At 47.2% G+C, this 17027-nt stretch overlaps 1 protein-coding gene across 1 annotated transcript in view; it reads left to right on the forward strand.

The window, feature by feature from the left end:
• Window positions 1-16699, forward strand: part of BAG4 (BAG cochaperone 4) — a 26144-nt gene extending 9445 nt beyond the window's left edge. Inside the window, exons 3-5 of the mRNA XM_004598511.2 lie at window positions 11967-12221; window positions 14681-14935; window positions 15920-16699. Coding sequence (XP_004598568.2) covers window positions 11967-12221; window positions 14681-14935; window positions 15920-16408 — 999 coding nt within the window. The 3' untranslated portion in view covers window positions 16409-16699. The remainder of the gene's footprint in view (window positions 1-11966; window positions 12222-14680; window positions 14936-15919) is intronic.
• Window positions 16700-17027: the final 328 nt, after the last annotated feature.

The raw sequence follows: 17027 nt of genomic DNA on the forward strand, positions 1-17027 counted from the left end.
ACATAGTGTTGCTTAACATGTTCTTCTGGTTTTTTTTTTTTTGTAAGCTTTAATTTTCTTTTTAATATTGTTCACATAGCTAAGAGGGAATCATGTCCCTGTCTGATTAGGGCGGAGAGATTCAGGTACGGGGATTGTGGGTAAAGCACATGTGTTGCAGGTTTGGTTTTTCTTCTTCTTCTTCTTCCTGAATCTGCATGGGAGGAGGATTCTCTTTGCTGCCAAACTACATCGACATTGTGGATGGAGGGCGGTCATTTGATTGGTGTCCCCTCATCGTTGATATGGGGAAGAATGTTCTAAGGGTGTTAAATGAGTGTTTTTGATAGTTCTGAGACGTTGTTGATTTTTTTGTTCCAGAGTTGAGAAAATCTTTCCAAAGCCCATTGGTTGGCCAAATCCACCGTAGTGAATCCACAGTGTCAGGAACATGCTGCAAATCGTGGCCAGGAGAATTATCCAACCTTTTCTGCTTTCCATCCTCTGCCGAGGCAGTTGACACCCTCCGCTGGTCTAGATGAGCTGGGTGTCATGTCCCCATGTACATCAGAAACTGAGGCATCAGAAACTGAGGAGGCCCAGGTTTGACGTATGCACTCCGAAGTTGGCCTGCGCAGTCCATGGTTTTCCCTGTGGCCAGCGTCTGAGTGCAGCAGTCCAGTCACGGAGTCCCCCAGGAAACCTCGCCTGGGCCATCTCAGATTGGACTCCTGTGTGTGCCAGCTGGTACAGGATCAGGTTCAGTTTGTCACTTGACCAAGTGTGGATAGAGCTGCCTGATCCCTCCTGCCCCAGCCCGTGTGCTTCAGCCCAGCCCAGCTAGCCTGCCACAGACCTAGCCCTCATGCATACCAGTGGATACCGTGGCCTAGTTTGGGCAACCCCAGTAGCACCCAGCAGGCCCTCCTCTACATCCGGTTTTTGTGTATGCCAGCTTCTGCTACGGTGTAGCCCAGCCTATTTCCCTTCTGGCTCTCATGCACACCCGTGGGTGCAGTGCCTTAGCTCAGCTAGTTTAGCAGAGGTGTGCCAACCATTCTCTAGGCATGTTCCCAGCTTAGATCTTGTGCCTGCCAGGGTGTACTGTGGCCCAGCCTGATGTGACTTGGACCCAGTCTTGGCACTTGGCAACTGGTGCTGTGGCTTAGTCCAGCTGGCCCACACCTATGCTGGCTCTGTTCTGCCGATGGGTGCTGCAGCTCAGCCTGCCCTGCTGCCAGCAGAGGCTCTAGTGATCATCAGTGGGAGATGTGACCCAACGGGGAGTTCCCAAGTTCCCTTACCAGGCCTGTACTGAGACCATGGATCTCACACATGCCAGCGGGGTCAGTGCCTCTAGTGGGCATAGTCTCCCCTAAATGCCCTCAATCTTGGCACTTTTATGTGGCAGTAGGCGTTCTAACCTCAACCCACCCCCCCCGCCCGGCCACTCCCAGCCCCAGCTCCTGTGAATTTCAGGTGGGTTCGGTCAGGTGAATTCTGTGGCCCGGCCTGGCACAGCCCATCAACGCGCCCAGGTTTCCACTTAATCCAGTGAGTGCCGCAGCCCCACAGAGACAGGTCCATAAATCCCCTGACGAAAAGGGACTGTCACATTTGGTGTGTCTTTCCATTTTTTTTTCCTATTAACTGTATTTCTCTGTGCATATAATTTTCTAAAATTACTTATTTTCTGGTGAGTTTATTTCTTTAATATTTGTTTATTTTCACTGAAAAGTCAGATATGCAGAGAGGAGGAGAGGCAGGGATGAAGATCTTCCATCCGATGATTCACTCCCCAAATGGCCGCAACAGTCCACACTGCGCCAGTTTGAAGCTAGGAGTGATAAGCCTCTTCTAGGTTGGCCATGTGGATGCAGGGTCCCAAGGCTTTGGCCCGTCCTCGACTGCTTTGCCAGGTTGCAAGCAGGAGCTGGATGAGAAGCGGGCGGCTGGGACTTGCCACCTGGTGCTGTGACTTAGCACCTATATGGGATCCTGGTGCGTGCAAGGCGAGGACTTTTAAACACTAGGCTACCACAGCAGGCCCTATGCATATAATTTTTTAAAAAAATTTATTTATTGGGCCCGGCGTGGTAACCTAGCAAGCAGCTAGAGTCCTTGAGCGCACCAGGATCCCATATGGGTGCCCATTCTAATCCTGGCAGCCCCACTGCCCATCCAGCTCCCTGCTTGTGACCTGGGACAGCAGTCAAGGGCAGCCCAAAGCCTTGGGACCCTGTACCCATGTGGGAGACCTGGAGGAGACTCCAGGTTCCTGGCTTTGGATTGGCTCAGCTCTGACTGTTGCAGTCACTTGGAGAGTGAATCATCGGATGGAAGATCTTTTTTTTTTTTTTTTTTTTTTTTTTTTTTTTTTTTTAAAGATTTTATTATTATTGGAAAGCCGGATATACAGAGAGGAGGAGAGACAGAGAGGAAGATCTTCCATCCGATGTTTCACTCCCCAAGTGAGCCGCAACGGGCTGGTGCGCGCCAATCCGATGCCGGGAACCAGGAACCTCTTCCGGGTCTCCCACACGGGTGCAGTGTCCCAGTGCATTGGGCCGTCCTCAACTGCTTTCCCAGGCCACAAGCAGGGAGCTGGATGGGAAGTGGAGCTGCCGGGATTAGAACCGGCGCCCATATGGGATCCCGGGGCTTTCAAGGCGAGGACTTTAGCCGCTAGGCCACGCCGCCGGGCCCCGGATGGAAGATCTTCATCCCTGCCTCTCCACCTCTCTGTATATCTGACTTTGCAATAAAAATAAATGAACCTTAAAAAAAAAAAGTGGAGAATCTGGGACATGAACCAGGACGCATAACAGATGCCATGCTCATACGAAGTTGCTTTATCCATCTTACCAGAGCACTGGCCCCACAATTTTAAGTGTAGATTAGAAATCTCTATAAAACAATGTTCTCTATAGTGGTAATAAATATTTTTAAATATTTATTTTTATTTTTTTTTATTGCAAAGTCAGATACACGGAGAGCAGGAGAGACAGAAAGATCTTCCTTCCGATGATTCCCTGCCCAAGTGACTGCAACAGCCCGTGCTGTTCCGACCTGAAGCCAGGAGCCAGGAACTTCTTCCAGGTCTCCCATGTGGGTGCAGGGTCCCAAGGCTTTGGGCTGTCCTTGACTGCCTTCCCTGGACACAAGCAGGGAGTTGGATGGGAAGTGGAGCTGCTGGGATTAGAACCGGTCTACATATAGGATCCTGGTGCATTCAAGGTGAGGACTTTAGCCGCTATGCTGTGGTGGCAGGTCCTATAGAATTAAATATTAAGATCATTCTATTATGATTGTCCTAAGGGATTTCCATAGTTCAATTTGTTCAGTTCTATTTTATTTATCTAGTGATATAGAACTGAAATAATGAAAACAATTTTTCTTTGCGGTCTGATTAATTAAGAAAAATGATGTATTTTTCATCATTAATTTGGTGATATATTGCTATATAGGGCTGATTTTACATGCAAAGCATTTTATTACGATTAGAGGAAGACTTCCATATTTATATAAGCAAAATGCAAAAAAAAAAAAAAACAAAAAACAAAAAAACAGATATTTTAAAGTTATGTATGGGGCCCAGTGGGGAGCCTAGTGGCTATAGTTCTTGCCTTACATGTTCCAGTATCCCAAATGGCTGCCAGTTCTAATCTCAGCAGCCCCGCTTCCCATCCAGCTCCCTGCTTGTTGCCTGGGAAAGCAGTCGAGGACGGCCCAAAACCTTGGGATCCTTCACCTGCATGGCAGACCTGGAAGAAGCTCTTGGCTTCTGGCTTCAGATCGGCTTAGCTCTGGCTGTTGTAGCCGCTTAGGGAGTGAATCATCGGACGGAAGATCTTCCAATAAAAATAAACTAAATCTTTTATTTTTTTTTAATTTACTTTATTGTATTGTTGTTGACAATCTTTACATAGTTAATTACTGTTATAGAAAAAAAGGTTCAGGGGGTATAGGGAAGTGGGTAATACTATTATGTCCATATTGTTTCCGTCATGTATCTGAGGTAAAGGGGGATATTGAGGGAGAAGCCTCACCCGGTTTCCCACGCACCCCAGGTCCCGGATATGGGGCATGCTCTGAGATATTTGCTCAAGTGGTTTTAATAGTTCTCCAGTTATGAATCGCTGCCAGTTTCGCTCGATGAGGTCGTCCACTAAACTAAATCTTTTAAAACAAAATTATTTTATGAACTTCTGGATGAAGTTGAATTAGGTAATGAACTGGAGAATAAAAAATATTACAGTGTGTGCATGTGGTGCAGCCAACACCTGTGGAGTGCACAGGTGGGTCGCAGCTCCCCACCCTGAGAGGCAGCACGTGGTGGCTCAATTACTGCAACCCTTTGTGGGAGACCCGGTCTGAGTTCCGGGCTCCTGGCTTCTACCCAGCCCAGTGTCGGAATGCATCCAACAAAATAGCTGGGTTGGTAGAGGCCTGTGGGAACCTGTTGAGAAGAGGCTCCAGGAAGGAGGAGGCAGAGGGCCTCCTCGCCCACAGCCACCCTTGCCCCCAGTGACTCCTTGGCGGGGGCTTCCTTGCTTTCCTGACTGGTGCTGAATGTCTGTGCTCTAGGTAGCCACTCGCCTGAGGACAGACAGTGGTCCCTCCCTATCAGTGCTCCACCTCAGAGGGGCTTTGGTGCCGGCGCCCTGTTAGCTTTCTTGGAACTGCTCCCCTACACGACCTGAGTTGCTAGTTAGAACCTGGTCATCGTGACTTAAGTTTGACCTGTTTGAAGTAAGTTTGAAGTGTTGCTCTGCTGCGGTTGTAAAACCTGGAACCCTGGAAATAAACCTGTCAGTGGCCGTCAGAGCTGTGTCCCCTCATTTTCTTTTCAGTCACTCCCACCCCAGGACCCGCAAGGAAACTCGCAGCCCAGCCCTAGCTAAGGAGGCATTTAGGAACAAACTCTTTCTGTGTCTCTTTTAAATACAATAAAAACAAATGAAATATTTTTTAATTTTTTAAGACGGATTTTAAAAGAGAGGAGAGACCGTAATAAAGATCTTCCTTCCATTGGTTTACTTTTCACATGATCACAGTGGCCAGAGCTAAGCCAATCTGAAGCCAGGAGACGCGTCAGGGTCTCAAGACTTTGAGCTATCCTTTGCTGCTGCCCAGGCCATAAGCAGGGTGCTAGATAGAATGTGGGACAGCTGAACATGAACCAGCATCCACATGATATGCTGGTGCTTGTAAGTGGAAGATTATCCAACGAAGCTATCATGCCACCACCAAAAGAACATATTTTTAAAAATAAACTTTATGGGGCTGCAGTGGTGGTAGAGTAGGCTAATCCTCCGCTTACAGTGTCAGTGTCCCATATGAGCACAGGTTCATGTCGTAACTGCTCCTCTTTGACCTAGCTCTGTGCTTGTGGCCTGGGAAAGCAGTAGAAGATGGCAACTGTGTAGCGGATCTGGAAGAAGTTTCTGGTTCCTGGCTTTGCATCAGCTCAGCTCCTGCCACTGCAACCATTTTTGGAGTCGGTCAGTGCATGGAAGATTTCTCTCTCTGTTTCTCCTCCTCCCTGTAAAAGTGTCATTCAAATAAGAATAAAATCTTTAAAAATATAAACCAATCAATTGTATGAACAAGATTTAAAAAATGTTACTTTTTACCACAAAATTTCGTTTCAGTGTGTCATGATCCCTCTTATTCTTAATGGTAAATGTATGCATTCGGTTTGGCCACTTACAATAAAATTCACCCTCTATAGGCAGCAATTCAGGATTTGTTGGTGTATTCCTAAACTTACACGTCTGTCGTCACTGTCTAATTCCAGAACCTTTACATCACTTCAGACAGAATCCCTCTGTCATCCTTCCCTCCTTCTGGCATCTGGCAACCTCAGATCCATCTCTATGGGTTTGTCCATACATTCCAAGTTTTTTCAATACATTTTAAAAATTTCCATTTTATTTAAAAGGCAGAGTGAAAATGAGGATGTGAGCAAGCCTTTCCCTCTGCTGGTTCATGTCCTAGATGTCCTTAGCAGCCAAGGCTGGGCTAAGCCCAAGCCCAAAGCCTGGAACTCTAGTGACTGTGACAGGGACCTGTCAGCTTCTGTTCCAGGGTGTGTGTGAATGGGATGTAGTACTGCCCGGGAGCCCATGTGGGGCACCTGCTCCACTCCCCATCCTGCTCCCTGGTACTGGCCAGGAAAAGCAGTGGAAGATGGCCTCAGTCCTCGGGCGCCTGCATGCATCAAGGAGATCTGGAAGAAGCTCCTGGCTTCTGACTTTGGATCAGCTCGGCTCTGGCCATTGCAGCCACCTCGGGAGTGAACCAGCAGGTAGAAGACCTCTCCCTGTCTCCTCTCTCTAATTCTGCCGTTCCAGTGAAAATAGACAACTCTAAAATAAAACAAGAAGCAGTGGCAGAGGCCTCAGCGGACACTGAGACAAGAAATGGGCATCCCAGGTGGCATGTTAATCAGTGCTAGATGCTTGCCTCTGTTCTAGTGTTTTCATGTGTGGCTTTTGCTTCTGATTCCTGTCAGATTGCCAAATGTGCTTTACTGCTTTCTGTGACCAAACAATATACCAGTCTATGGATATGCCACTGCCGGAGTCCAGCTCCAGCTGAGTTCGGAAGTCAAGGGTGCGTGGATGAGGCGTAAAGAGGGATGAAATGGACCACTACAATTCCATGATCATTGTGGACAATGCACGAAAGCTGTCCACTTTATTTATACAGGAGCAGTCAAACTCTGGCTCAGACTTTTTACGTCATGGTCAAGTGGGTGTTTCTAAGGATAATTCTGCCGTTTCTTTCACCTTAAAGCAGGATGTTATCCATCCTGACCCTGTGCTCAGGAAGTTCTCAATAGATGGTGCATATCAATCAGTAACACATTCCTACTACAATCCTCATTCCACACCTTAATCTTGAATCAGTTAAGGGAGGAAATGCATCACAGAAGGCAGGACCCAAAGATCCAAGAAAGAGGGAAAGAATAGATTCCCGCTATATCTAGGGACTTAACACCCTTGATTAGTATGTGGTCAATGGGGGCAGCAATAATAAAAGACCCTTTGGCTAAAAGAGTATCAGCAACATCAGCTTCCAAGCTCACATTGGTAGTAAACATTAACTCCACAGAGGCAGACAATGCCTAAATTATAGACGTCTCAGCGGGGTTGTCTGGTGGCCATGCAAATGGAGGTGGAGCTGCATTCAGGTGGTTGTAGAGACATCCTCCGGTCCCTGCCGTACAGCGGGAAATTCCTTGCGCCCTGCCTGTGATGGAACAGTTCTCACACCTTCCTGTCTTCCACACCCATCACAAGGACCCCAGCATGCCACATTTAATATAAATATTCATCAGTAGATATAATCATTGCTTGTTTCCAACTTTTGCCTATGGTAAGTAATGCTGTTATAGTACAAATTTTTGTGTGAAAATACGTTTTCAGTTCTCAAGAGCATATTCCTGGAAATGAAATTGCTGGGTAGTATTATAACTCGGAGCTTGACAGTTTGAGATTCTAGCAAACTGTTTTAAAGCAGCATTGTATCTTCCATCAGCACTTTCTGAAAGTTCCAGTTTGTCCATTTGCTCGCCAGTGGCTGTTACTTTCCTTTTTGAAATTAATCTTTGGGCCTAGTGGCTAAAGTCCTCACCTTGCACTCCTGGGATCCCATATAGGCACCAGTTCGTATTCCGGCTGCTCACTGCTTGTGGCCTGGGAAAGCTGTCGAGGACGGCCCAAAGCCTTGGGACTCTGCACCTGCGTGGGAGATTCATAGAGAGAAGGTGAGACAGAGATCTTCCATCCATCTCCTGGTTCACTTCCAAAATAACTACAACAGCTGGAGCTGAGCTGATCTGAAGTCAGGAGCCAGGAGCTTCTTCTAGGTCTCCCGCGTGGATACAGTGTTGCAAGGCTTTGGGCCATCCTCCACTGCTTTCCCCAAGCCATAAGGAGGGAGCTGGATGGGAAGTGGAGCATCCAGGAGGCAAACCAGCCTGCATCTGGGATCCCAGTGTGCTTCTGAGCCATTGTGCCAGGCACACCAGATGACATTTTTTTAATACCATAAACTTTTGCCATGAATAACTATTATTACAAATTTGGGAAATAAAGAAGGGGGGGCAACATTAAGATTCTGTCATCCTGCTTCATATTTCCGTAAGCTTCTGCTTAGCTTCTTCCCTCTATGTTAACACACCTTTAAACTTGCCATTCACGTTTTAATAGTTTTTTAAAATATCTGTTTGCTTTTATTTAACGTCAGACGTAGTGGAGAGACAGAAAGATCTCCCGTCGCTAGTTCACTCCCCATGGGGCTGCAGTGGCTGGAGCTGAGCCAGTCAGTGCCAGGAGGCAGGAACTTCTTCCGGGTTTCTCTCAAAGGTGCAGGGTCTCAAGGCTTTGGGCCATCTTGTACTGCTTTCCCAGGCTACAATCAGGGAGCTGGATGGATAGTGGATGGCTGAGATGTGAACCTGCGACCATATGGGATTTCCACACATGCAGTGTGAAAATTTAGCTACTGGGCCATCACACCAGGCCCTTAATTGACTGTCCTTGTCACATCCTTTTTCCATTCTCCTTTAGAGTGTACTTTCTTTGTTATACAATGCAGCAGTGGAGGCTTTTGTGAGGATTTATTATTTTTGTCTGAAAAGCAGAGTTAGAAGGAGAGACAGATCTTCCATCTACTAGTTCATTGCCTAATGGTCACAATGGACAGAGCTGGACTCATCTGAATCCCGGAACCAGGAACTTTTTCCAGGTCTCCTCTGCATGCGGTGACCCAAGGACTTGAGCCATTCTCTGCTGCCTTCTCAGGCCACAAGCAGGAGTTTAGATTATAAGTGGAGCAGTTGGTACCTGAACTGGTGCCTGTATGAGATACTGGTACTACTTACGGAGTTTTAGTGTACTATACTGTGGTGCTGGCCCATGGACATTTTTTGTTTTTGTTTTTCTTAATATTAGCGAAGTAAAATTTTCATACATGAAAGTAATAGAGTGGGCATTGTGATATATCAGGTTAAGCTACTGTTTTTTTTTTTTAAGATTTATTTATTTTTATTACAAAGTCAGATATACAGAGAGGAGGAGGAGAGACAGAGAGGAAGATCTTCCGTCCGATGATTTACTCCCCAAGTGACTACAACTGCCGGTGCTGTGCCAATCCGAAGCCGGGAACCAGGAACCTCTTCCAGGTCTCCCACGCGGGTGCAGGGTCCCAATGCATTGGGCCGTCCTCGACTGCTTTCCCAGGCCACAGCAGGGAGCTGGAAGGGAAGCAGGTCGGCCGGGATTAGAACCAGCGCCCATATGGGATCCCGGGGCGTGTTCAAGGTGAGGACTTTAGCCAATAGGCCACGCCACTGGGCCCTAAGCCGCTGTTTGTAAGGCTTGCTTTACATATTTGAGTGTTGGTCCTGAACTTGGCTCTGCTTCTAACCCAGCTGCTTGCTGATGTGTCCAAGAAGGCTGTGCAAGATGGCTCAAATACTTTGGCTCTTGCTACCCACGTGGCAGACACGGGTGGAGGCCAGCACCCTTGGTACCCGTGTCGCAGACATGGGTGGAGCCCAACACCCTTGGTACCCGCGTGGCAGACACGGGTGGAGGCCAGCACCCTTGGTACCCGCGTGGCAGACACGGGTGGAGCCCAGCACCCTTGCTCTGAGTCAGCCCAGGCCCAGCTTTTGTGACTCTTTAGGTAATAGGCCAGCAGAGTGATGGTGGATGCTTCATTTTCTGTGTTTCTCCTCTCTGTCACTATGATTTTCAGATAAATAGATCGATAAATCCTTTAAAAAAATGGTGGCATAGCATGTGTTAGAGTGTGGGTAAAATGTTAGTATGCTAAAATGGAATGTTGTTGGGCAGTGTGCTGAGAAAACTGCTACTTTGCCAGGCCGGGAGGCACCTGGACTCTGGGAGGATTCCGTTTTAGTGATAAATATGTTCTTTGTTGCCCTGCAACCTTGTGATCTATCAACTAACCCAGGTGCAGGAGGGCAGAGGTGCAATTCTTCTCTGGTCCCAGGAACAGGAGGGAGATAAGGGTGTGAGAATGGGATGAGTCATAAAGATAATGGGTATGGGAACAGAGCAGACTGCTTGCGCCTGGTCTAAAGTTGTTACTTTTGCTGTATTTCTCAGCCAAAAGGGCCTATATAATCTGCCTTTCCCTGGTTTGGAGTTTGAACCCCTCCTTGGCTGGCCTGCTTGCCCCAAGTACAGTCTGACCCCAGCATGCTGACACAATAAGCTCTGTTTGCTGTTTGCATTACCAGCGAGACTCTCGTTCTTTGGGGGTTGACTAGCTCGCACCCTACCGTCCCTGGGGAGCTCTAGCCCGGACTCTAACACATGCTAACCTAGAGGTGACTTTTTCTTTGTTTCAGTGAGTATTAGATCGCCATGCAGCCATCTTTGTTCACCCTTGCGCTGTGTTGAACCTTATCCCAGACTTCGTAACACTTGTAAATAAGTAAGCATATATGTATAAAATATAAGGAAGTTTAAATAACATTACCATTATGACAGTATAAAAACTTGAATGACTTTAAAAAAAAGATTTATTTTTATTGGAAAGTCAGATATATAGAGAGGAGGAGAGTTAAAGATCCTCTGTCCGTTGATTCACTACCCAAGCAGCCGCAGCAGCTGGAGCTGAGCCGATCCAAAGCCAGGAGCCAGGAGTTTCTTCTGGGTCTCTCATGCGGGTGCAGGGTCCCAAGGCCTTGGGCCATCCTTGATGGCTCTCCCAGACCACAAGCAAGGGACTGGATAGGAAGTGGAGCTGCCATGATTAGAACCAGTGCCTGTCTGGGATCCTGGCATGTGCGAGGTGAGGACTTTGTGTGATAGGCTACTGCACTGGGCCCAAGAATGAATTTTTTTTTTTTTTCTTCTCTTTCTTGATTTTCCTTCAACTATAGTTAACTATGTAAAGATTGTCAACAACAATACAAGAATGAATTTTTTTAAACTAGAGTAAGCAGTATCAGGGGAATTTGTGTCTGTTAGCTGATGCTGGTGTGATCCAGAAGCAGCATGGTGGTGTACAAAGCACACAGACTTTGGAGTTAGATTTAAGGTTATTTCTTGACTCCACCATAAAATACTAAAGATGGTGATAAGATAAATATTGCTTATTGAGCATACTGTTTGCTAGACATTAGCCATTTTCAAATGCTTGTTTTTCATTTGTTTGAATCTGTTGGATGGCCAAGACAGAAAGAGAAGTCTTCCACGTGCTGGTTACCTGTCCAAAGCCTGCAACAGGGCAGGCTGGCAGCAAAGCCTGGGGCCCACAGTTGCCACAGGTCGCCTAGCTGGTTGGCCAGGGCCCGAGCAGCTGAGCCAGCAGGTGCTTTCCAGGATGCCTTGGTAGAGAGCTGAATGGCACTGGGACTAGCCAGGGCTCAGGCTAGCACTCTGCTATGCCATCCTGATGGTGCAAGTGGCAGCTTAACCAGCTGCCCCATAAAGCCCACCCTCAGATCCCGCCTTTTAGAGGTCATGTCCTTTACTTTTGACAGTAACCCTGTAAGATCGGTTTGTGATATTTGCTGTGTTTATATTTTAAGATATTTATTTATATATTTGAAAGTCAGAATTACAGAGAGGGAATGTGAGATCAAAGTGAGCTTTCCTGGTTCTCTAACCAGATGACCACAGTGGCCAGGGCAGTGCCAAGCCGAAGCCAGAGACGGGGAGGAGACACTGCAGGATGCCCCCTAAGGCTGTTGCTTCATCATTTCCTCCTTCATCCTGCCTACTATTCACATGTATCCAGGGTTCACATAGGGCACAAAATCATAATAAATGAGAGAATGTGCTTCAAAAGTTGCTCAGGTACTTAATATTTTTCATTCATGACTGATCCTTTTTTTTCCCTCAAAAGCTTTCCAGACTGAGCTTTAAGACTGTGAATTTTCACCTCATTTCTATCCATTCATATTTTTTTTTTTTCTCTCAACTTTGTTTTTCTTTCAGAATTTGAATTCTTACACAAATGGAGCATATGGTCCACCGTACCCTCCTGGGCCTGCGGCAAATACGGCCTCCTATGCTGGGGCTTATTACAGCCCCGGCTACACCCAGGCCAGCTACTCCACAGAGCTTCCAAGCACTTACCGGTCACCTGGCAGCAGCCCGACCCCTGTCTCGCGGTGGATGTATCCCCAGCAGGACTGTCCCACGGAAGCAGCCACTCTGAGGGGGCAGGTTCCCGGGTACCCTGCTTCTCAGGTGAGCAGTGGCTTGTTGGGGAAAAGCGCCAATTCTCGGCCTGTTGGGTGACAGGAAGTAGAAGGATGACCGTTTCTGCTAGATTTTTTTTTTAAAGATTTATTTATTTTATTATAAAGTCAGATGTACAGAGAGGAGGAGAGACAGAGAGGAAGATCTTCCGTCCGATGATTCACTCCCCTCGTCTGATTTCCCAGGCCACAAGTAGGGAGCTGGATGGGAAGTGGAGGTGCCGGGATTAGAACCAGCACCCATATGGGATCCTGGGGCGTTCAAGGCGAGGACTTTAGCCGCTAGGCCACGCCGCCGGGCCCCCATTTCTGCTGGATTGAAGATTGAAAAATACCCTGCAGGTGTTCACATTCTTGTGGCTGCCAAGGCAGGCACTTTGGTCTTGCTGATGCCTTTCACACTCTGAGGAACTGATGCCATAAATGGATTCTGCATTTTATTTCCTAAATATACATTTTATTTCCTAAATACTAAAGGGAGTATTTAGAGAATCACTGCTCCAGTATTTTTATGCCTTACCTCTATTATGTCTATTTTTTCATATTCTGAGTGTCATGTTCATTTCTCTGTTGACTTGTAATACATCCTGATTTGTGCCTCCTCAGAGCATATGTAGTGTTTATACTGTCTGCTTCATCACTGAGTTCTAGGCCTTCGTCCATTTACGTTTGCTTTTGGCAAACTTGCTTTTGGAGGCTTTGGAACCAGGTTGTTCTTTCTTAATTGACATTTTGTGTGTGTTTAAATTTTTTTAACGTTTATTTTATTTTGCTTTTTTTTTTTTTTTTTTTATATCAGAAAGGCAGAAATACAGAGAGGAGAGACAGGAAGATCTTCCATCTATTGGTTCACTCCCTAAGTGGCTGCAAAGGCCAGAGCTGACCTCTGATCTGGAGCCAGGAGTGAGGAGCTTCTTCTGGGTCTCCCACGTGGGTTCAGGGTCCCAAGGCTTTGGGCTGTCCTCGACTGCTTTCCCAGGCCACAGGTGGGCGCTGATGGAAAGTGGAGCTGCCAGGACATGAACTGGTACCCATATGGGATCCTAGAGGTTGCAAGACAGGATTTTTCATTACGCTATCACTCCAGGCCCTGTGTTTTAAAAATTTTTTTTAAATGATTTATTTGGGGCTCGGCATGTTAGCCTAGTAGCTAAAGTCTTCACCTTGCATGTGCTCGGCTCCCATATGGACACTGGTTCATATCCCAGCTGCTCCACTTACCTTCTAGCACCCTGCTTGTGCCCTGGTAAAGCAGTTGACAATGGCCCAAAACCTTGGGACCCTGGACCTGCATGGGAGATCTGGAAGAAACTGGCTTCGGATTGGCTCAGCTCTGGCCCTTGTAGCCACTTGGGAGTGAACCAGTGGATGGAGAATTTTCCTCTCTGTCTCTCCTTCTCTCTGTAAATCTGGCTTAGCAATAAAAAATAAACAATTTTTCAAAAATTAAGGTTTCGCTTTTTTTTTTTCAAAAATGATCTATTTGTCTGAAAGGCAGCGTTACAGAAGAAAGGGAGAGACAGAGCTTGCATCTGCTAGTTACATCCCAAATGCCACAATGGAGCCTGGCGTTTTTCCCAGGTCTCCCTCGTGGGTGCAGGAGCGCAAGCATTGGGTGCATCCCCCACTCCTTTCCCAGACACAGTAGCAGGGGGTTGGATTGGAAGAGGAGCAGTTGGTACTCAGCCCAGTGGACATACAGGATGCTTCTGCCGCAAGCACCGGCCCCTCGGTTTAAGTGTGGGAGCGCTCCGCTCTGGTGGTTTACTCTGTAGTGCCTGTCACAGCCGGGAACTGGCGACTCAGTGCAGTTCTCTCGCAGTAGGTGGCAGGCCTGCAGTCACCTGCCTCAGCACGCAGCTGGGATCAGGGTGTGGAGCTAGAACTGACACTCAGGGATTGTCTTATGTGCTGGCCAGACACCCCAGCACTTGCCCTTGGAACCTCTTCTTTTGTTTTTTTTTTTTTTTTTAAATAAAATTTAGTTATTCATTTGTAAGATAGAGACCGAGAAATTGATTGATTGAGAGAGACTGATTGATTGAGAGAGAGCTCTTCCATGTGTTGGTTCACTCCCTAAATGCCTGCAGCAGCCAGGGCTGGGCCACATCAAAGGCATTTTCCATGACCTTGACCTAGGTAACCAACATGGGTGTTGAGAATTCAAGCTCTTCAGCCACCCTCAGCTGCCTCCCAAGTGCAGTGAGCTCAGCTGAGAGCACAGAGTGACCAGAGCTCTGCCCAGCCCCTCCACAAGGTGGGCGTCCCCAGTGGCAGCCTGACCAGCTGCACCCCAATGTCTTTGTAGGCTTGGAGAAACTATTGCAACTGATTAAAATTAGAGTTAGTAAGCATCTCATTATCTGTGTATACTGGAGTATTTTCATTACTTCTTTAATTTTTCTTTTTTTTTAGCAATGACCAGCATATTTCTTCCTCTCAATCTAGAACCCCGGAATGACTCTGCCCCACTATGCTTATGGGGACGGTAATCGTAGTGTTCCACAGTCGCTCCCGAGCGTCCGGCCACAGGAGGATGCCTGGGCCTCTCCGGGGGCTTACGGCATGGGTGCCCGTCACCCCTGGCCTTCTTCGGCTGTGCCCACAGCACCACCTGGGCATCTCTACATGACTGAAAATGCTTCCCCATGGCCTAGCAGTGGCTCTCCTCAGCCAGCTCCTTCTCCACCCCAGCAGCCCAAGGTAGGAGAGCTACAGAGGGTCGCTGTGCGGCCTGGGCACCTAGGGTGCAGTAGGTGGGCCTGCCTGCCTTGGTCTGTGCTGCACTGGGACTGGGGGGAAACGCGGTGACCAGAGCCTCCGCTGACTGCAGCTCAGCTGCTCCGCTTTGCTTTCTCTGTTAATAGACTGTTTTTGGTACTGAAGATTTAGTTTCATCTCCTAAAAAAAAAAAAAGAAAAATACTAATTTTCATTGTTATAATGCTGTTGGAATGTTAAATTGCAAAGATGATTCTGTTTTTGCTTCTTCATATAAGGTATAGAGATATGACAAAAACCAGTGTGAAATATCTGTAGCATTAGCTTGTATAATTTTTTTTTTTAAATTGGAAAGGCAGATATACAGAGAGATCTGTCTGCTAGTTCACTCCCCAAATGGTCATTATGGCCAGAGCTGAGCCGATCCGAAGCCAGGAGCCTAAAGCCTCCTCCGGGTCTCTTACGTGGGAGCAGGGTCCCAAGGCTTTGGGCCATCCTCAACTGCTTTCCCAGCCCAGAAGCAGGGAGTTAGGTAGGAAGTGGCTCAGCTAGGACAAAAACCGGTTCCCGCATGGGATGCTGGTACTTGCAAGGTGAGGATTTAGCCATTACAGGCCATTGCTCAGGCCCAGGCTGCACTTCTTTTCAAGCTGTGTCTTGAGATTTTACTTGTTACTGAGACACTGGGTAGATTGTGAGGTGTTTGTGATGATGAGCTGCTGCCGGACGGTCGGTTCCAGTTGTCAGACAGAGTTGGAATTCTCTACTTTTTATCTGCTAAAGCAGTTCCTTTATCCCCTCAAAACTCTGTTCTTCTCAGGTGGTGAAGGAGGGAATTCCAGTACTGGTAACGATGGGGAATCTTGTCCCACAGCTTTCTGGTTAGGTGAAGAGGTGGCTAGCTAACCTGCTGGTGCTGCTTTCCCATTAAATTGGCTCCCTCCTTCTTTTTGCTCTGCCCTCCCAGGATTCCTCTTACCCCTACAGCCAGTCAGATCACGGCGTGAACCGGCACAGCTTTCCTTGCAGCGCCCATCATCAGTACGACTCCTCCAGGACAGTGAACAGTGACAATTCAGACCTTTTGGATTCCCAAGTCCAATATAGTGCCGAGCCTCAGATGTATGGCGGTGCCACCCAGGAACCTCTCAGCAATCAAGATCAAGGTCAGAAACTGCCTGAAGGGTCTTTATCTTCAGATGAAGATACTCCCCCGAGTATCAAAAAAATCATCCATGTGCTGGAGAAAGTCCAGTATCTTGAGCAAGAAGTCGAAGAGTTTGTTGGAAAAAAGACAGACAAAGCGTACTGGCTTCTGGAAGAAATGTTGACCAGGGAACTTTTGGAACTGGATTCAGTTGAGACTGGGGGCCAGGACTCCATTCGGCAGGCCAGGAAAGAAGCTGTCTGTAAGATCCAGGCCATACTGGAAAAATTGGAGAAGAAAGGATTATGAAAGAATTTAGGCTAGAGTGGAAGCCTGTTGCTAATTTAACCAAAGAACTCTGGATTTTGGTTACTGAACACCATCTTTGAAATGCTGTCAGTGACAAGAAGCAATGTGTCCCAGCTTTCCTGCGATCTGAAACTTGAAAAACTGGCAAAGGAATGGAAGAATATTTAGTTATGAGTTGTTTTCCTTTTTCAGACGAATGAATGTAATAGGAAACTGGAGTTGCCAATGTTGCCAAGTGGACTCATGCCTTCTTCAGAAACCTGACAGAGATGCAAGCCGCTGCTTGGCAGCGGGAGAATCAGCTTGGGGGCCGGGCTTCTCACAGCCCTCCTGGTGAAACTGGAGACGGTCTGAGACCAACAGGCTCGTTTTGTAAACACCTAGAGTACTCGTCACGTTGGTACATTGTGACTTTCAGCTTACAGCATACAGTTCATGTGAAAACTACCGCTTAGACGATTAGCCTTGGTGGACTTCTGTTTTGTTATTTGCAGTTCACAAATAGAGTATTATTCTCTATTTCTTGGTACATTTTGTAGTAATACGTTGACTATAATTGTTCAAGAAACTATGACAGCCAGAGAGAGTGGCAGTGCTGGATGAGTTTATATCTTTTCAC

The sequence above is a fragment of the Ochotona princeps genome, chromosome 11 (assembly GCF_030435755.1).
Source record: "Ochotona princeps isolate mOchPri1 chromosome 11, mOchPri1.hap1, whole genome shotgun sequence".
Taxonomy (NCBI): domain Eukaryota; kingdom Metazoa; phylum Chordata; class Mammalia; order Lagomorpha; family Ochotonidae; genus Ochotona; species Ochotona princeps.